Here is a 21,608-nt window from a genome sequence, read left to right as displayed (position 1 = left end):
GCACAGTGTTCCGTTCAAATATGTCTCTCGATACCGTTGGTAGTGGTGAGTAGGTGACGGTAGTGGTGAGTGGGTGAAGGTAGTGGCGTGTGGGTGAGGGTAGTGGTGAGTGGGTGAGGGTAGTGGTGAGTGGGTGAGGGTAGTGGTGAGGGTAGTGGTGAGTGGGTGAGGGTAGTGGTGAGTAGGTGAGGGTAGTGGTGAGGGTAGTGGTGAGTGGGTGAGGGTAGTGGTGAGTGGGTGAGGGTAGTGGTGAGGGTAGTGGTGAGTGGGTGAGGGTAGTGGTGAGGGGAGTGGCGAGTGGCTGAGTGGGTGGTGCCGCCCTCACCGAGACGCGTGGGCGTGGACGAGTGCGTGACGCTGCCCCCCGTCTCCTCGATGGCGGCTACGCGCGTGCCCAGCTCGTGCAGCGTGGCCGCGGTGCCGTCGAGGTCGCCGCGCAGGGCGTCGTGGTCGGCGCGCCGCGTCGTGCCCTGCATCGACTCCTGCAGGCGCAGCAGCCGCTCCGTCTGCACGGCTAGCATGCGCTGCACGCCACAGCACGAAGGGATGGGGGGGGAGGTTGAGGAACGAACGTCACATGCCTGCCTGCCAAACGTTGAGGTCAAATGCAGGGGAAACTCATGGGGGGGGGGGGGGTCACCAGCTTTTTCGCAGGGCAGTGTGTGGGCATTGTGGAGGGAAGGCGTCATTTATTTCAAGTACGAGTCTCGGGAGTTGGCGGGGTGGGTGGCTCGTGGGTAAATAGCCACGGAGCTGGAACCGCTGAGATTCTGGGTTTTCAAGTCGTGTTTCAGCCCCCCGTCGTTTCTCATCGGCTGTTTGAGCGACGTTGCTGCGAGCGTCACTCCTCCGCCCTCTGTTGTTGTTGTTGTTGGAGGGCGACCACCCCTGCGACGCCATTCTCTCCACGCACAAAACGAGCTTGCGCACACACGTTATGTGTACACGCCCACTCACCTGCACACACGCGTTTTGCGTACACGCCCGCTCACCTGCGTGTGCCCGAGGCGCGACTCGTTCTTGCTGGCCGTCTGCCCCACGGAGATGAGCTCCTTCTCCAGCTCCCGCACACGAGTCCCCAGAATATCCGCACTGTTGGCCCTCTCCGCCAGCTGAGACTGCAGCATGGACACCTGGCGAGGAGGAGGACGAGGAGATGCACGGAGGGACACGCGGTGGGGGGGAGAGTGGGGAGGAGGTGCAGGGAGGTGGGCGGAAGGTGTCAACTGATTAAATCGGACTTCCCCGGGGGATCATCATCATCATCAGCACGTAACCTCATGGGATTTCTCAACTTCCAGACCCATGTTTAAACTATAAAAGCGCAATGCCACTGGAGGTTTGCACTTTTAAATAATCTAGATTGGCTACGTATGGTGCGAAAGAAGTTCAACATACGTACACCCAGAGAGACCCATAGACTCACACAGAAACCCATAAACTCATCACACAGTGACCCACGGACTCACACACTGCATCGCGCATGCTTTCTGCGGCCGTCTGGAATGCTCTTCCATCTGATATTAGGAATTCCACTGGAGCTGCGCACTTTTAAATAATCTAAATCGAAAACTAATTTCCTTAAAACTGCATTTTGTGTTTAGTTTCTTGTCCACCATCATCATTATCACCACCGTCATCATGCGTTTAGTTTGTTGTCCTTCCCCCGCACATCCCATTAGCACGGTTGGCTATGTCCAGTGCGAAAGAAGTTCCACATACGGTACAGCAGACAACACACATACATGAGAAAGAGGGAGGCACCCGTACCTTGAGCTCCAGGTTGGCGCTGCGTGCCGTCACGAGGGACAGGTGCTGTTGGGTGGCGCCCGACTCGTGCTCCTTGAGGCCCTGGAGCGTGCCCTGCGAGACACGACGGACGACACTCAGCGGAGGAGGGAGAGGGCCCATTGCTCGTGGGCAATACGGGGCGGTCAAGAACGCCGCGCTTTCGTTTCTCCTGCACGGCTCAACTTTGGAATCCCCTCCCATCGTCAGTTGTCACACGTTCTTATGACCTTGCTTAATTAAAGAAACGTACCGACGCTTAACATACGTAAACAAAAAAATACCAACATTTATTTTTTATTTTACCAGGTAAGTCCCACTGAGCTGTGTAGCTCTTTTCAGAAGCGACTGGCCACAAATGACAGCTCAACGAAGCGGCTTATTACGTGGACATTTACAGCAGCTTGGAAGATGGCCGATGGATACAGAATGGCAGCTACAGGAGAGGATGTGTCTGAAAGGACCGCCACCACGGAGATGGAGCGATATCATCTGTTCATCTGCGAGAGCGAAATGGATTGTGGCATTGAAGGAAGGTGAAGGATGGTATGGGATAGCTTCCACCCAGTGGCGGATGGAAAATGACTTGTGACGATAACAATGTTTGTAAGAAGCCATACCTTGTATTTGCAACCAAATTGACTGAAGAAACATTCCGCTTGCTTGTACGGACAGATGCCCAAGTGAGACACAAGCTGAAGAACGTGCGCACACAAACACACAAACAACACACAAACATGAGTTGCTGCCATTTGCCAGTACGCAGAGTGACATCACTACAGCGCTGGTGGCAGGCTTGGCAATAGCAATGGACAGAGCCAGAGGTAATGGTTAAATTGACACGGGTGACCACCAGACGCACCAAACCGCACTCCCCGTTGTGCCAACTCACTGCGGTTTAGCCACCCGACGCTCTGCCCATCAGTGTCCTGTGCAGCGGACGTACGCACGCACTCTTTTACAAATTCCTCCAAACCGTCGTGGTGCCAAACTGTAACAGTGTGTGCGAGCGTGCGTGTATTTGTCTTTGTGCGAGCGAGTGTGTATTTGTCTTTGTGCGAGCGAGTGTGCTTTCGAGTGTAAGCGAGTACACACGACCGTGTGTGGATGAGCGAGCATATGGTGTGTGAGCGGTAGTGTAGCGGTTAGCGCGCTGCTTTACGAACCCGGCGACCCAAGTTTGATTCCCGCTCGTGGCCAACACCAGTAACAATTATCTGAACCGGTCTTGGGCCTCCCCTAGGTCGACTCAACCTCAAATGAGTATCTGGTGCAGTGTGTAAAATCAATGCCACTGGGGAAACAAAGGCGGTCGGGCGTGGTGCTGTCACCCACCCCCTCATGTACCGTGCCGGCCTTCATAGGTGCTCGCTAACAGTACTTGCCCCAACAGTCTATTTAGGCTATATGGGGGATCTTTGTCTTTGTATCTTGATCAACTTGTATTCATACGATTGTGAATGCCTGGTCATAGCGCACTATGCTAAGAACCCAGCAACCAGAGCTCGATTCCCACTCACGACAAATAACAGTTGCGAATATCTGAACCGGTTCTGGGGATCGCCTAAGTCGACTCAGCATTAAATGAATACCTGGTGCAGTGTGTAATCATCAAGACTGGGGAAACAAAGGCAGCCAGCGTGGTGTTGGTCACCCACCCCCTCGTTGTCTGCCGTGCCAGCCTTCATCGGTGCTCGCTAACAGAGAGGGGGGAATCTTTGTCTTTTCTGTGTGCGAGTGAGCGATTGTACCTGTGTGTGTGGATGTGAGCGATTGTACTTGTGTGCGTGCGAGCACATGTGCGTGTGTGGGTGGGTGCGTGTGTGCAAGCGAGTGATTGTACCTGCGTGTGTGTAAGGGAGCCGCTGCACCTGCGTGTGAGCGATTGTACCTGTGTGCGTGTGTGTGCGAGCACGTGTGCGTGTGAGCGACCGTACCCGCGTGTGTGTAAGTGAGCGTGTGTGTGAATGATCGTACCTGTGTGCGGGAGTGAGCGATTGTACCTGTGTGCGTGTAGTTGCGAGCGTGTGCGCGCGTGCGTGTGAGCGACTGTACCCACGTGTGTGTAAAAGCGAGCGTGCGTGCGTGTCCACACGAGGCTCATGCCTTGCGAGAGTCTCACCTCCTCGCGCGCGATGCTCTGCTCCTCGCACTTGTTGGGGCACGGGATGGGGTACCGGGGGCAGCGCGTCTCGTAGTGTTTCTACGGAGAGAGAACACGGCGTGAACAAGAGACCTTGGTCTTCGCGTGTCCCCCCCCCCCCCCCCCGTCACTCTGTCACATCACCGCGGTGCGGTCGAGCGCGGCGGTATCCAGCACTCCCGAACAACGCTCCCACCTGCTCACGGCCAATACTGGTGACGATTATCTGAACCGGTTTTGGGCCTCCCGTAGGTCGACTCAGCCTCAAATGAGTACCTGGCCATCCACCCCCTCGTATACTGCGGCAGCCTTCATAGGTGCTCGCTAACAGCCCTTGCCCCACAAGTCAAGGGTCTTTGTCATGTATATACTCATGCATGTCCCTGTGTACCCCCCCTTGTGTTGATTTATGCTGTGTGTATTTACACACACCTGTGCGTACCTGTGTACCCCTGTCGCACAAGCACTGTGGTTCCGTCACCGCCACATATGCGCGAATGGTGGCTGCTGTTGTTGTTGTTGTCGATGTCATCCCCGTGAATGCATGCACGAGTGCGTGCGTACGTCCGCGAGCGAGTGAGTGTGTGTGTGTGCGTGCACGTACTCTCTTCTCGGCGAGGGGCACCTGCTGATTACAGTAGCGGCAGGATTCGGTACGGAAGTGACATCCCGAGGCCACGTGGTTCACCAGCTCGCCCCGCAGCAGCCGTTCCGTGCAGCCGGTGTGCAGGCAGTTCACGGCCTCGTGCGCGCACACCGCCATGTGCTCCTGCGTACGCACGCACACACGCCCACGTGTTCATGCACAGGCACGCGAAGATAAACACAAAGATCTTCCTACAGCCTTCACCGACTGTTGAGCTCAGGGCTGTAAGCGAGCGCCTGTGAACGACGGCGGGAAGCATCCGTGAGGCATCCGTGAGGGGCCAGAGACTCGCCCGGCTGCCTTTCGTCTCAACAGTGCCGATGTTCACACCAACTGCACAAGGACCTCACTTCAAGCAGAGTCGGCCAAGCGGAGGGCCAGGATCCGTTCAGATATTCGTCACCCGGTATTATCCGCGAGCGGGAATCGAATTCGGGTTGCTGTGTTGGAAGAGCAGTGAGCCAATTGATCGATTGAGTGAGATAACCACGATAACGGCAACAACCGCCGTTTCCGATTAAGTGGCGGTGGCATCACCACAGCGCATATACCAGGTTACGTGCACCTTGCTGGCATGAGATCACAGGACATATCCACGTGTTATGGGTTAACTGACTTATATGACTGGCAGATGTACCACCTGTGCTCCACACTGCGTAAACCTGCTGTGCCTCCGCCACCTGGCGCTCTACTCGATGTTTTAGCGTCACTCCTCCGCCCTCCGTACATACATAGGAAAACAAAGATTCCCTGTTAAGCCTTTAACAGACTGTTGGGGTCAGTGCTGTTTGCGAGCACCTATAAAAGGCCGGCACGGCACGCGAGGGGATGGGTGGCCAGCACTATGCCCGGCCGCCGTTGTTTCCACAGTGCCAAAATTTACACACCACACCAGGTACTGGCCCAGGACCCGTTCAGATAATCGTCACTGGTGTTGGTGGCCTTGAGCGGGAATCGAACTGTGGTCGCCAGGTGTGTAGTACGCAGCATACTAACCGCAACACTACTGCTCCGCAGTCAAGCACACACACACACACACGTTAACGCGCTTGGACACAGGAATGAGCAAGCACACGCATACGACGCATGTGAACGCGTACCTGTAGTTTGCCGAGCTCAACGATCTGCGTGCAGCCGGCGGTGTCATTCCGGCAGTGAACGCGGAGGGCGAGGATTTCCCGGCGACAGCAGTTGTCCCGGAACACCTGTGTGTTTGCGTCGCACGTTAGGTCACGGCTCAGCGTGCAGAGTGTACGCCATACACACATGCCATACGCAACAATAACAAGTGCAATAATAATGGAGTACGTTTGAAATTTCGCACCATTCTTGACGCGCGCAAAGCTGCCACAGAGGAGCCGTTTTCATAGACGCAATCGGCAGCAGTTTTCCCAGCAGAGGGGGCGACGCTGCTGCTGCTGCTGCTGTGCGTAATCCCAATTGAACTAATTGCAGGAAATCTTTCAACTTCGGACCAAAAGCATGGACCGTGACACTGGCACATAATGGCCTGCTCATTTCAAATTAATTCGCAGGATCTTTTACGGTTATTACACACACGCAGCATTAACCAGGGCGGCCTGACAGATTCTAAACCGTGAACGCTTGTACCAAGCGGCGAACGCACTAATGCTGGGCCACGTCACCCGCGCACTGTTGTAGCGTCTCGTAGCATCTAGGCCACGCGCAACAATCAGCTCGTGACAAGTATGATAAAACGCGCGTCTAACAGTTACTTGTCGAAGCTTTGGCAGGTGTACGACAGCCTCTTTGTGAGCGAGTGTAAGTGTTAGTGATGGCGTAACGGTCATTAGTGCACCGTGCTCCAAATCCGGAATTCGATTCCTGTCCATGGCAGACGCTCGTGGCAAATATCTGAACTGGTCCTGGAACTCCTCTAGGTGGACTTCAGCCTCAAATCAGTAACTAGCGCAGTGCTTAAACATCAGCACCGGGAAGAAAAAGGCGCGAGGATCATCATGCACACCCCCCCTACTGCATTCGTTAACAGCACTTTCCCCAATTGTCCATTAAGGCTACATGGCGGGGGCGGGGTGGGTATTTGTCTTTGTGTGTGTGAATCAGTAAGTGTGAGCCTACGTGTTCAAAAGGAGTGAGAGCAGGTGAACGTGAGTGTGCACGTGCTCGAGTGTGCTCACCTTGTCCGGCTGAAGGAGTTCATTGTCTACTGGGCATGCCGGTGTTGCTTTACTGTGGAGAAATAAACAACCCCATGCACAACGTCAGTTTACGTCAGGGGTTGCCCAATCACAGCACGCAGCTCGCACGAAGGTCAACGTGCAGCACTTAGCAGCTACGGTCACGGGGGGCACGCTGTCGTGGCGTCAACGAGACGTCGTTTCCAAACATTTTTTTATGAATCGGCGAACAGCACTCACCGCTTAACATGCACCATTAAAGTCGCGGCGGTGACCACTCTACGAGCGTACACACTCACATGCAGCTGGAGGCACACACGGCGCTTGATACACACTCCCAAACGAACACACACCACGCAAAATGAACACACACCACCGATCATTTACACAAAGACCACCAATCACACGCACACACAGACCACCAATCACAACAACAACCGCCATTCCTCACTAAGTGGCGGTGACGTCACCACGACGCTTGTGCCAGGCTCTATCCCGAGGGGCCACTTTAGCCAGCACCTTTGACAGGAGGTCATAGAAGGCATCTGACTCATTGGCCTTGCCTGCATCCCTCCACGGATGTTTGTCTTCGGTGGGGGCATAAGTAACCACGACCACCACTCCTCGCCTCTGGTTGATGGGAAGGCGAGCCCAAAGTAGCCTGGGGCTTACAGCTTCCCACACCTCACCGCCACGCTCCCACACCCCATTCATTCTTTTGTTCAGAAGAGCCACTCCCTGTTGTTTGGCAGTCTCCTGCCCCGAGTAGAGGACTGTCCACCCCTCATGGTGGCAGGAGCCAGCGCCGGTCCACCGGACCTCCTGAATACCAGAGATCCAGGCGGTACTGATCCAGCTCCCGACAGAGAAGTGGCAGCCTCTCCTCCGCAGTGAGCGTTCGAACATTCCACGTGGCCATCCGAAGTGGCTTTTTGTTGTTTATGGAGGAGCCCCGAAGGTAAGGATTCAGTTTCCTGGCTCCACCAAATCGGGTTTGGCCAGGAAACGTCATAGACGCCTGTCTCCCCGGGGCCTCCTGCACAAGCTTAATTACATTTTAAATCGTGGTTTAGTGGCAATTCATTGAAGGGGTTACCAGCCCCTCGCACCCATCCAGAGCTCCCATTTGGCCGCTGTGGTGGTTACAAATGCCATGAGGGGAATGGGCAATCTAAATTCGCCCTCCCCCTACGGCACTGCTCACCACAGCATTGCCGTCCGGCACCACGAGGAGGTAGGAGGTTGTTTTTGCCAGACCCACCAATCACACACATACACAGATCACCAATTACACACATACACAGACCACCATTCACACTACCGATCATTCACACAACACCATTAATTTCACATATACACTCACACAGGGCTTCACTTCTCATTGCATATTCTCTGGATCGCAGGCAGACCCGGAGACTTCGAGAGGTTTGATGGACGTGGTGTGCCGGATGCGGCAACATTTTCCGGACAGACCCAATTGAAATAAATCCTTGCAATCACCGTCATTGTGTTTATTTAGTTGTCCTTCCCCCGCACCTCCGATTAGCACGGTTGGCTACGTATGGTGTGAAAGAAGTTCAACATATACGTACATACAGAGGGACCCATAGACTCATCACACAAAGACCAAAGGACTCGCACGCTTTCAGATGCGCTTCTGCGGCCGTCTGGAATGCTCTTCCATCTGATATTAAGAAGCCACCGGAGCTGTGCACTTAAAAATCATCTCGATTGAAAACGAATTTATTTAGAACTGCTTTGCGTTTAGTTTGTTGTCCTTCCCCCAGCACCTCCGATTAGCACGGTCGGCTACGTACGGTGCGAAATAAGTTCAACGTACACATGTGCCTACCATACATGGACATCGTCGTGGTCGCCAGCACTCACCTGAGCACGGGCCGGATGCAGGGCTCGCAGAAGCGGTGGCCGCACTCGGTCTGCCGGGGGTCGCGCAGGGGCAGGCGGCACAGCTCGCAGCGGTACTTGTCCTCGGGCGGCTGCACAAAGTGCTCCCGGTAGCCGCACGTGGGCGCCTCCCCTCCCACGCTGCACACGTCCACACACGTCACGCACGCGTTCACACACATCACACATCAAGCACGCGTCCCCCACTGCGTCCCCCACGCGTCCCCCACGCGTCCCCCACGCTTCACCCACGCGTCCCGCACGCGTCCCACACGCGTCCCGCACGCGTCCCGCACGCGTCCCGCACGTCCCCGCACGCGTCCACACGTCCCCACACGTGTCCACACGTCCCCACGCGTCCCGCACGCGTCCCCACACGTGTCCACACATACAATAACTTGTCATCGGCCACGGGTCACTCCCGCTGCTGAAAGAAAGGCCCCCCCCCCCCACCCTGGTCTAAGTGGCTTCTATCGTCAAAAATATTAAATGTTTAGGTGTTTGTCTTAAATTCTTTTCGACGTGTTAGCACTCACACACTAAAATCTACAAAGTAAGCAAAATGAGGTTTCGTAACCTGCTCGCTACCAGCGAGTTGGTGAGGGTTGCCGTGTGAGGGTTGAGAGGGTTAAGAGGAGAGTCGGGTGAGGCGGGAGGGGTGAGGGGTAAGCGGTATAAGGTGAGGGTTGCGAGGGGAGAAGGTTGAGGGGGAAGAGGGTTGAGAGGGGAGAGGGTTGAGTGGTGAGCGGGGTGAGGTGCGAGACGCTTGGAGCGAGAGGAGCGAGAGGTGACGTGGCCGCTCACCTGGCTGGGAGGTAGGAGGCCGGGGCGCCGTCCTTAATGAGTGTTGTGTGCAGTGACGAGGCCTGGCTTGAAGGCCCGACTCCTGGCAGCAGTGCAGCCATGCGGGCTCAGAGCCGCCGGCGTGTCCACTGCACAACACAACGACGACGACGCTTGGTGAACAGAGGAACGTGGCTGGTGCGGCCGCGTGTGCAAGAGATGAAGCTGCCCTCACAGTGGCCGGCAAGGCTGCGTGTGCAAGAGAGGAGACTGCCCTTATAGTGGCCGGTGGGGCCGCGTGTGCACGGTGGAGAAAGCCAGATCATTCATTCAAGTACAGATGTAACTTCTGTAAAATGTTGCTGTTTATATTTCTAATTGTGCCGTACTTGTCACGAGACGAAACGAACAAAACATCTCCATTCAGAATTCTCGCAGCTAGCGGCGCACCACCCTGCGTGAGTAGCATCACCATGAGACTGCTTATAAAGTAACATGTGAAATGAATATAAGCTCTCTTTCCAAAGCTACACATTTACTTAAGATACATTGTTTTAGTCTACCAGGCCTACGAGCGTCTATTCCAACACAAAACTCTCGATTGTTTTTTGCAGACTCTGCCGACAAGCACCACAAGGTCAAAAACCAGTCCAGCGTTAGCCTGCGTCAACAAATGCCTTCTAGTTAAAACACGAGCCTAGAAGGCCAATATGGCAGAAGACTAAACAATATTTAAGTTGACAGTAAGAAAAACCCTAACCTTGACAGACCCCGGCTCGATAGATGCCACATTTTTCTAGACTGATGTTCGTCCAATAATAAAATAATTCTGGCCAGTCTCCCGCATAGCTGAGACAACGGGACCAGTATTGGCTCTCGCACAATGATTTGCCATGCAGTTTGTCTCTCTGTGTCATGCTCAACGCATACAGTACAGTGTACCGCACACTCGACTGCGTGTACCGGGTGCAATCGACTTCATGGATGGCGTCAAACATGCCGGGATCGCCAAGGCTGTTGAGCACTCGACATAACCACCACAGGTGGAGTGTGCTGCACACACCACACACAGCATGGCACTTTCTGATATTTATTTATTTCATTTCAAAGCATTTAGAGTAAGATAAAACGTATCCTAATTAATGCATTATTCACTTGCATAAGTATTAGGTGCTTGATATGCTTCACAGGGTTGCTTACGTTTAGCAACAAAGATTTCCATCACGTTTGAAAAACCATCCCCAGTCACGTTCACGGCCTATGCCATTTCTTCCGATGGCGAGCCCTTGATAGGTTGGTTGCTACTGAGCCGGCGTATTGAGGTCGGCATGCGATATCCAGGATGTGACCCTGCCAAACTCCCCACGGGACTGTCACCGCATCACGCCCTTTCAGATGCACTTCTGCGGCTGTCTGGAATGCTCTTACTGTCACGGTCGACTACGTACGGTGCGGAAAGAAGCCCAACATACGTACTTATAGAGACCCATAGACTCGTACAAAAAGCCAAAAACTCATCACAGGAGACACACGGACTCACACACCGCATCGTGCGCTTTTGCGGCCGTCTGGAACGTTCTTCCTGTCCGATATTAGAAAGCTGCCAGGAGCTAGGGATTTTTAAATCATCTACATTGACAACTAATTTCTTTAGAACTGCTTTCTGTGTTTAGTTTCTTGTCCTTCCGATTAGCACGGTCCACCTACGTACGGTGCGTACACACAGGACCCACTGGGCTACAGCTGCATGTTCCCAGTGGTCCAGGAGAACCGGCCGTCTCCCTGTCGACGGATGCCGAATGCTGCACGCCCAGGCAACCGTCGACCGTCCTGGCAGTGCATGTCTGCCTCTGAAATTGGGGCCGCGTTGTGCAATCACCGCTTTCGCACCATGTGCCGTTAACGCCTTTGGGCTCTTGAAGCATGAAGAAGAAGCAACCCTTGTCGTCTTTGCTTCGCGGAGAGGAGTTACGCGATCGCGACCGAGGGGCTGAGTGTGCAATTCGCGGGTGGCATTCGAGTCCGTATCAACGGTGGCGTCGGTGTGTTTGGCTCGAGCCCCAGCCGCGATATCCAGGTTCACGTGCGCGAACGTCTGCGACGCGACGCGAAAGCCACGGAGCCGTGCTTCGGGAGCTACGATGAGACCGCGAGGCCCTGGGCGAACGCACCAAAAAAAAGGCATAAACGGACAAAACTAGAAACTAAACTATAAACAATTATTTATTCTACCAGGCAAGACCCACTGAGCCACGTAGCTCTTGTGCAGAAGCGACATGGCCACAAATGAAAGCTCAACGAAGTGGCTCATCACGTGGAAATGTTTAGAAGCCAAATACTCTAAACACACGTTAATTCTAAATGTGGAGGGTAAAACCGGAGGACCCGGACAAAAATCCACGCGACCAGGGGGAGAGAGAACACGGGAACTCCAAATATACAATGGGCGTCAGGCTCGGGGGTTGAACCCACGCTCCTCCTGTATACCTGGCGAGGTAGTTAACATCTCTTAGCCACCGTGATGATGATGAGAGGGAGAACACACAAACTCCAAATATACAGCAGCAGGCGTCAGGGTCGGGATCGAACCCACGACCTCCTGTATACCAGGCGAGGTAGTTAACATCTCCTAGCCACCGTGATGATAATGAGAGAGAGACACGCAAACTCCAAATATACAGCAGCAGGGTCGGGATCGAACCCACGACCTCCTGTGTACCAGGCGAGGTAGTTAACATCTCCTAGCCACCGTGGCGCCCATGAACAGATGGAGATGTAGTACTCGGCTCAGCCAAAACCACCATTGGAACCTCATTTGCCAGTAAAAAATATGATAATTGGTTTGGCAAATGAGGTTCCAATGGTGTAAATGCTTACCCCGAGCTCTCATGCTCTGATGGTGTATTGTCTTTGAGTTGTGCGCCTTTTGGCGTCATCTGGTCCAACACCATGTGAGACTAGGCTCTAAGGAAAGCTGTCTCGGGTGTAGACCAATCAACTTCAAGGACAATGCACATTATCAGAGTTATGTTTTTTGTTTGCATTATGACTGCAGGTATTGTGGTCTATGCAAACATGACTCCTTGTAAAAAAAGTGTCAGTTTTGTTGCCAGATAGAAAAACAATTATCAGCCAAAACCGTTACGCGTTGGCAGAACCCGCCCCTGACCCCGCCCCTGACCCCGCCCCCACCCGCCGAGGTGAAGAAAGCCACGTGGAACGGGACTCAACAATTCCCTCGCAATGCTCAACTTTGTCTTTTCCCAAATCGACTCACGAGACGGGGCCGGACTACACAGATCTAACATTGCTACTAAAACACTTCAAATATACCAGCGTCATAATCGGTGAACCAAGTCCATTGGAGTGTGATGCGAAAGCTGATAAAAGCGGGCAAAACCCACAAACATTTACAACTTATACAGAGACAAAGATCCCCCGTATAGCTAAAAGCAAGTGCTTTTAGCGAGCACCTATGACGGCCGGCACGGCACACGAGGGGGTGGGTGGTCAGCTCCACACCCGGACTCTTTCATCTCCCAGTGGCGCTGCTAACACACCGTACCAAGTGCTCATCTGAGGCTGAGTGGACCTAGGTAGGGGAGGCCTGGGAGCGGTTCAGACAATCGTCACCGGTGTTGGTGGCCGTGAGCAGGAATCTAACCCAGGCCACTGGGTTCGTAGCGCAGTGTACTAACCACTACACTCCCACTGCACACACAAACACACAAAGTGCATGGTACTTACACAAAGATTTATGGTTTATAATGGCTAAGGTAAGGGCTGTTCTGGAGCAGCTATTAAGGTTATGAAAACACACACAAGGCGACACGATGAACAGCAGCAGCACACATGGCTGGGCCACCTTTGTCTCCCTAGTGTTGAAAATCGACCCGGACCACCCCATGTGACACACTCATCATTCCCGTCCCCAACCAACAGAGGAGAGGCCCCAGAGTTGTTCAGCTGCGCTCAGGTGGTGGGAGACAGAGCCGAGTCGCCCCCGCACGGCAAATTCCGTGCTCGTTTCTCAGCGGAGGAGGAGGGGTGTTAAAGGGTGCAGCCCTGCAATTGCTCGCTCACCGCCACTGCTGCCAGGAGGGGGCTCTGACACTTGCAGGCTGCTGAATTTGGTCCACACATCCGCAGACACCAAGAACGCCTAAATAGCCGAACCTCACTGCGCCGCCACACGCCGTGACCTAAGACTAAACTCAAATCTGTTTTTTATTTGACCAGGTATGGCCCTACTGAGCTAAGTGTAGTTCTTTTTTCAGAAGCGACCTGGCTATAACAAGTGACAGCTCAACGGAGTGGCTCATCAACGTGTGGAAATGAAGAGCGGCAAAGATATTCTGAAGCGCGTGTTTATTCTAAATGTGGAGGGAAAAACTGGAGGACCCAGAGACAAATCCACGGGGAGAGAGACACGCAAACTCCAAACATACAGCAGGCTTTCAGGGTCGGGATCAAACTCACGACCTCCTGCGTACCAGGCGAGGTAGTTAACATCTCGCCACCGTGGCGATTTGTGGAGCAACCGACTGTGGTTCACTAATTTACACCGCTCGGGAGGGGGGGGGGGGACAGGCACCGCCGTACAGGGAGATGGAATCAAACCGGCGACCTCTGGATCGCAAGCCGCAGTGCGCAGACCACGTCACCAGATGCCAGTTCAAGAAAGTTAAATCTCAAATTATATTGTTGATTATTGCTGACACTTCTGTACGTACGGCAAACCGGAAACCTGGTCTTTCGATGCCATTTCTGGTAGTAATAAAATAAATATCCTAACAACCCTACACAACTGCCCGTTTAGCCTTATTATATATTCCATTTCTGGAGCACCTATTAGGCGGGCAAGGTAAATTAACGAGGGTAGTGTGGGCAACAGCACAACAGCCCACGTTTGTCTCTCCAATGCCGATGTTCAGGTATCAATTACGGACCAATTTGGGGTCGCGGAGACCCAGAACCAGTTCAGAAATCTCTCGCCACCGACGTTCGGAGCGGCTCGCAAATTGAACTTGGGCCGCCAGCTTCGTACTGCGAGTGTTCTAACCACTGCGCCACCACTCCCCTACACACACACACAAGCGCCTTCACACACACACAAGCGCCTTCACCAACACACCCCCACACATTCACCAACACCCCCACACATTGGCACCTAACCCCATCTTCCTCCAAAATACAACAACCGGCGTTCACCACTAAGCGGCGGTGATGTCACCACGGCTCTGATGCCAGGCTAGGTGCACGTCGAGGTCTCGAAGATGGTGTGAGAAAGGTTCGCAGACAGATCACGGGATACAAAGACAAAGATCCCCCATATAGCCTTGCCAGACTGTTGGGGAAAGTGCTGTAAGCGAGCACCTATGAAGGCCGGCACGGCACACGAGTGGTGTGGCAGGCACCATGCCTGGCAGACGGCCTTTGTCTTCCCAGTGCACGTGTTTTATACACCGCACCAGGTACTCCATTAAGCCCGAATCGACACACCTGTACACACCTGTACACACCTGTACACACGCACCTCTGATAGGGGTCTCCTCCGTGCTCTCTCGCCGGCTGCCTGTTGCTCGTTGTCCGCGAGTGTCGGATTCCGCCAGTACTTTCATTTTACTGCCTGTGCAATAGTGGAAATACCGAACACCAGCGCCAATACGAGTGGCCCAACCGGAGCTATTTGTAGCACCGGGAAAATCCCGTGGCTGTCAGAGCTTGGCGCCACCCACTCAGAGCTCCTCCCTCGCCACGAACATTGCCTCGGCTCGCTGTCCCCTCCCCTCCATCACCCAACCCTCCCCATTATCACCTCGCTTCCCCATCAACCCCATCTCCCACCCCTTCACCCCCATCACCCACCCCCTGCCCATCACCCCCATCACCCACCCCCTCCCCATCACCCACCCCATCACCCCCATCACCCACCCCCTGCCCATCACCCCCCCCCAGCCCATCACCCCCCCAGCCCATCACCCCCCCCCCCAGCCCATCACCCCCCCCCCCAGCCCATCACCCCCCCCCCCAGCCCATCACCCTCATCACCCACCCCCTCTGCCCCTCTGCCCATCACCGGCCCCTCTGCCCATCACCCCCATCACCCACACCTCTCCCCTCCCCATCACCTCCCTGTCACCCACCCCCTCTCCACGAGGTTCAGAGCTATTCGCCCAGGGTGTCGGTACAATTCAATATTTCAATTTCAAATATTTGTTTCATTTCATAGCCAATGGGTTGGGTTTTTTTAAAATGTTGAAATGGTTATTTTTACGATTATATGGTACTGTACATCGAGTCGTTGTCATCGATCTCACAAAACAAGTGACAAATGTCCCTTAAATCCAATTGCAAAAACATGATTTGTATTGAACAATCAGAAAAAAATAGATTTCACTGCAACTCGGCCTGCAAGTTTCTCGTTACGAGTTCGTTTTGTGTAAGCAGGCGAACTCCAAGAGGCCAGGGTAGAGTCTCACTTGGTAGACAAAAAGACAAAGATCCCCCGTGTAGCCTTCAGACTTTTGGGGCAAGTGCTGTTTGCGAGCAGCACCGATGAAGGCCGGAATGGCACACAAGGCCAGCACCACGCCCGCCGCCTTGGTCTCCTTAGCGGCGATGTTTACACACCGCACAAGGTTTGAGGCTTAGTCGACCTAGAGGATGCCCAGGACCGATTCAGATAATCACCACCAGTGTTGGTAGCCGTGAGCGGAAATCGATCTCGGGTCAGCGGGTTTGAAGCGCAGCACGCTAACCGCTGCACCACCACTCCACTCAGCATGACAGGAGCACGACAAACGGCATCTGAACAAAAACCAAATAGCATCTATCACGTGAGGAATTGAAAATATTGCAACTCCACATATGATAAGCCACTTCGTTGAGCTATCATTTGTGGCCAGGTTTCTTCTGAAAAAAAGAGCTATAGAGCTTAGTGCGCCTTACCTGGTAAAATAAACATTATTTAGTAGTTTATGTTATGTATTTGTATGTATTTTGAACTTCTTTCGCACCGTACATAGACAACTGTGCTAATGGGAGGTGCTGGGGAAGGACACACTAATCACAACAAGCAGTTCTGATTTTTTTTAAAAATTCAATCGAGATTTAAAAATAAATAGCTCCAGTAGCTTCCAAATATTGGAAGGAAGAGCATTCCAGACGGCCACAGAAGCGCATCTGAGAGCGCGCGATCCGGTGGCCACAGCCTGTGTTCGATCGCTAGCCAGCAGCCGCCGTTGCAAGGATGGCCGGAGTTTGTGCGATGGTTTCACGCGCTCCTTGACAAGATCATTGAGGTATTGTGGTTCAACCGAGGTAGTAACCACACAGGTGCATGGCCATGGCAAGAGGTGGCACAACACCCCACACGGGCAAGGGTTGAATATGAGAAAACACGCGATAATCAATGCCTTTTAAAGTGTTGTTTAGGGAAGTGATGCGAGCACATTTTGAAAAAAGTGTTATTCCACTCACATAATTTATTCACATCTCAGCCAAGGGTATAGGACTGGGCCAATCATCCATTCTTATGGTCGATAAAATGAGTACGACGACCCTCACGGGAGGGGGTTGGTGGAGGAGCCCCCACCTGCCACTGAGAATGTTGTGACCGAGTGTTTCAAGTCACTGGAGGGACCCTCCTCACCGTATAGGGTTCAAAGGTCACCGAGCTTGAGTGTGTCGGTGCCACCATATGAATAAGTTGCTTGACATTAACGCAGGAGGCAGTTAATCATAATAAAGGATTTTTTGGGGGTTAGATCGCGTAAATATAAAACCTCACCACCACGCGACACCGCTAATCAGTAAGATTTGTCACGTAACCAAAACGTACCCATTTTAGTTACTACGTCAGCACACTGGTGTGTTGGAGAATAAACCCACAACATTTACAATTTGTGTACGACACTTCACTGGCAATTACACAACCGGCTTCATTGAGCCAGTTTACCTTTATTGTGAATAATATGGGTCGCAAAAGCATTCATGTTAAACAAAGGCAGTTAAATTTGGATTTAAAGCTTTCGTGACTGCAGGGATTCATATTCTTGGTTCTTTTGGCAAAGTCACGTAACTTTACCGAAAGAACCAAGAATATAAAGGCAGTTAACTTGACAGAGTTGGGTCGGAGAGGGGGGGGGGGAATTTAGACCTCTTCTAAAGCAGAAGTTTCAAATCCTCAGAAGTCAAATGATGAAAGAGCATCAACAACCACAAACAACGAAATAACGAGCACTGTAATGCCTGTGCACGACTATCAGAATCTTCATTTTATACTCGCGATAAAGCTCTTTTTCACAGATGCCCAGTAGCGGCACGGGGTCAGAACTTTACAAAAACAAACAATATAAAAACGCAATACGAGTGCAAGGCATTAGGGAAGGTAAACAAAAAACACTTTTAAAAAATGTACAAATACAACTAAACAATGTATTAGCTTCGCAGATAAAGCCCACCGAGCTATTTGATTATTTTTCAGAAGTGGTGGCGGCACAGTGGAGCAACGAACGGGGAACGCCGCTTCCCCGAGACCACAAAGAGGACGATGAGAAAAAACAAAGATGTGAAAGAGGATTTAAAAACATATCCCGACCGAACAAAGATAGAATAACACCGAAGACGGTAAAGTCATTTAAAAAATGCGAGTAAAAAAATAAATCGTTAAACGAATGATTGTTAGAAAACCAGAAATTAGCAATTGGGACCATGAAAGGCCACACAAAAAAGGGCAGAAGATGACGTGGCGTAATCCAACATTCAATTACTGTACAAAGGGGGGAAAAAGGATGTTGACGATTGCTAAACTACGACCGGTAGCCCGGTGGGAGCGACAGAAACAGCAAATGCGTGACAGAGAAAGAAACGTGAAACGAGCTGCGGGGTTTTACGCACGAAGTAATCGCACGAGGATGGCGACGTTTCAAACGTCACGCCTGAATAAGCAATGAGAAAAATCCAAATAAACTCGTTAAAAAAGTTTTTTTTAAACAACGGTTTGATTAACAACTTCGTTTAAACTTACGGTCTTCGAGAAGTACGTCAATGTCGCCTGCGTTTTATGCGAGATGATTCCACAGTTTAGGGACCGCAGCGTTTTTGACCTACACACAAATATATATAAATAATAATGAGCCCATACAAAATGTACATTGTTTTAAAGTAGCGAATTCATTGATTAATTGATGCCGATTTTGATACGGGCATGCATTGTCATCCGAGATCTGAGTATGTGTGCAAAATGTGGAATTGCTTGGACAACGGGAAGTGGACGATATTTTGATTACAAGATTTGACCCAGACAAACAGAGGAATCACGTTAAGTAAAACCGTTGAAAAAAGAAAAAGTTTCACTTGGGGAGGGCCCAAAAATTAAGAACCATAATTTTAAAAGATTAGCTCATCGGGCAGTAAGCCCCAAACTCGAAATCACTTTAAATGTTGTGCTAAACACTTTTAACAATATACAATCCTCATCATCATTCCTTGCATTGCCAGCCCATCGTTTGATGAGAAAATGTCAAATTATGCTGTCGCTTTGATTTCTTTCAGCAATTAAATCGTAAGGGGCTCATATCCTTGACTGCACACAAACATCGGAGTTTTCAGGCATTGAATGTGTTGTTTTGTTACTTATTTGAGTTTTAAGGATAAAGTACTTAGGCTATGACCGCGGGGGGTTTGTTAAGCTAAGAACATGAGTCTGTCTGCTTCACCGTGGCCACCGCCGACCCCCCATTACGTCATTTTGCAAGAGCCAGGACATCGTGTGCCGGGGTGGCGTCAGATTCCACATTTTTTTACATCAAAGTTGAAACATGATGCTGCTAATTACTCTTTTTGATTATACGCAGCAAATCAATATCCCCCTACCGCAAAACCTCGGCAGGGCATGGGGTAAACAAGCGTTGTAAAAACGTGATAATTACATTAAGGCCAAATTGTATTGTATTATAATTCCCCTCGCAAAAGGAGGGCGAGACATTGCAGTAGGTGTCGCCTTCTCAGTCAGTCGGCCCGTGGTGCCTGGGTCCGTGCCGCGACCTCCTGCCAGCGGGCGTTTCGACACTTCACGTGGCCTTACAGTGCACCTAGCCTGGCACAGGCGCCGTGGTGATGTCCCCGCCACTTGGTGGCGAATGGCGGTTCGTTGGGCTTTTAACTTGCTGACCCACCCCCTGACTGGAGATCTGTGAAAGAGCTTCATAGTTCATCGGATTTCTCCAAGATAAATAAATATTCTGATTCTACATAGGTACAGTATTCCTATATATTATACAGGGATATCTATAGTATACAACTATTATAGTATATCTATCATATAACTACCTATAGTATACAACACATAGTTGAGTAACAACGATAGGTATAGCCGTAGCACCGATAGTATATGACTAATCTAGAGAGCATAGGGATACCCATACCATACAACGCTGGGGTTAGTGGTGTACTCAAGGTATAAAACCACAGCCGTCGATAGGGAGGTGCGGAGCACGGGGCAAATCACACTGTGTGGGCCTCCCGACGTCGCGGTGGCTAGGAGATGTTAACTACCTCGCCGGGTATACAGGAGGTTGTGGGTTCGATCTCGACCCCGACGCTTGTTGTATATTTGGAGTTTGCGTGTCTCTCTCGTTATCACGGTGGCTAAGAGATGTTAACTACCTCGCCGGGTAAAAAGGAGGTTGTAGGTTCGATCCCGACCCTGACGCCTGCTTTATATTTGGAGTTGGCGTGTTTCTCTCCCCGTGGTCGCGTGGATTTTTCTCCGGGTCCTCCAGAATTTCCCATCCACATTTAGACACATGCGTTTAAGCGTATTTGGCTGCTACTTTACATTTCCACTTGATAAGCCACTTCGCTGAGCTTTCATTTGTGGCCTCGTCGCTTCTGAAAAAAACGCTATATATAGCTCAGTGGGCCTTACCTGGGAAAATTTTGCATCTGACATCATGACGCTGAAAGGCGGGGCCCCCCAAAGCGCGGGGCCCGGGGCGATCGCCCCGATTCACCAAACCCTCGGCATGTCTCTGGACATACCAACAGTGTTGTATGCAATGGGTGTGCTATAGGTATACAACACTAAAGTTTTACCGATAGTATACTGTGCAACACTGCGGGTTCATACACCATAGGTACACCTGTGCATCTATTGTAAGTTTCCATGAACTTTTCCGTCGGCGGCTGGGTGTAGGTGGAAACCTATTGCACTGCGCGACGAACCCGACGACCCCAGTTGGAATTCCGCTCACAGCCAATACCGGTGACGATTATCTGAACCGGTTCAGGGCCTCCCGTAGGTCGACTCGGCCTTGAATGAGTACCTGGTGCGGTGTGTAAACATCGCCACCGGGGAGACAAAGGCGGCCATGTTGGCCAACCAAGCCCCTCGTGTGCCGTGCCGGTCTTCACAGGTGCTGCTGCTCGCTAACAGCACTTGCCCCAACAGTCTGCTAAGGCGATACGGGGAGATGTTTGTCTTTGTACGTCCGAGGGACCACCATGACTTCAGGTGGAGACTGCCGGAAGGGGGGCGGGGGCGGAAATGCGATGGTACAGCAGCGATTAAACACGAGCCTCTCCTCCCCTCCTGCCTGCAGCGACGTTTAAATGTGGCCGCGAGCGTAGGGATGCCTCCCCAGTGAGAGTGTGCGTGGGCCGCGGAGAAAAACCCTGTCAAGTATCCCCCGTGCGGGCGTTATAATAACTCGCATCGGACACTGACAGTGCTACCCCCCCCCCCACCTCTCGCACACATCGCATCGCCACGCGGCTCTTCGTTTCCCCACCAGATTCCACCGCGGTTGGTCGCCACTTGAGATTATCCGGAGCGGTCGCGAGTCGACGGTAGAAGCTGATCCTTTGCAAAGGTCCCACTAGTATCGCCCATTCTTTCCCGGAAGGTGATTGAATCCTGGTGAAAACTTCCGTCTCGAAACGAAAGAGCGCGAAACGATTCAAAGACTGTATTTCGATTGGTGGGAGACGATGCATCATCATCATCAACATCACGAGCCATGGGCAGATAGGCGGTAGGTGTCCACTGCACACGTAATTTGTCTCCACTTTCCTGTGTCTTGTGCCAATATGCTCAAGCAGTGCCACATCTTCTGGCACCAATCTTTGATGTGGTGAAGCCGTTCTCTGCGAGATCTTCCCGTACCTCGGATTAGCACTG

The 21,608-nt window shown here is 52.1% G+C and overlaps 1 protein-coding gene across 4 annotated transcripts in view; it reads right to left on the bottom strand.

Moving 5' to 3' along the window:
• The window catches only part of LOC133352677 (TNF receptor-associated factor 3-like), a 49,222-nt gene that overhangs the window by 4,658 nt on the left and 22,956 nt on the right, over positions 1-21,608 (bottom strand). The window contains exons 2-13 of one of the 4 annotated variants that reach the window (XM_061568476.1): positions 14,947-15,053; positions 11,315-11,581; positions 9,446-9,573; positions 8,624-8,782; positions 6,737-6,788; positions 5,678-5,782; positions 4,536-4,700; positions 3,911-3,991; positions 2,409-2,483; positions 1,771-1,863; positions 993-1,133; positions 326-524 (exon numbers count right to left, since the gene is read on the bottom strand). In XM_061568476.1, coding sequence (XP_061424460.1) covers positions 326-524; positions 993-1,133; positions 1,771-1,863; positions 2,409-2,483; positions 3,911-3,991; positions 4,536-4,700; positions 5,678-5,782; positions 6,737-6,788; positions 8,624-8,782; positions 9,446-9,546 — 1,171 coding nt within the window. In that variant the 5' untranslated portion in view covers positions 9,547-9,573; positions 11,315-11,581; positions 14,947-15,053. The remainder of the gene's footprint in view (positions 1-325; positions 525-992; positions 1,134-1,770; positions 1,864-2,408; positions 2,484-3,910; positions 3,992-4,535; positions 4,701-5,677; positions 5,783-6,736; positions 6,789-8,623; positions 8,783-9,445; positions 9,574-11,314; positions 11,582-14,946; positions 15,054-21,608) is intronic. The other 3 variants (XM_061568474.1, XM_061568477.1, XM_061568475.1) reach the window with 3 other exon arrangements.

This window comes from Lethenteron reissneri, chromosome 41, assembly GCF_015708825.2.
Source record: "Lethenteron reissneri isolate LAM-NWPU_2019-01 chromosome 41, ASM1570882v1, whole genome shotgun sequence".
NCBI classification, from domain to species: domain Eukaryota; kingdom Metazoa; phylum Chordata; class Hyperoartia; order Petromyzontiformes; family Petromyzontidae; genus Lethenteron; species Lethenteron reissneri.
The sequence above is the reverse complement of the archived record's forward strand: the minus strand, read 5'-3'. Positions and strand labels throughout refer to the sequence as shown.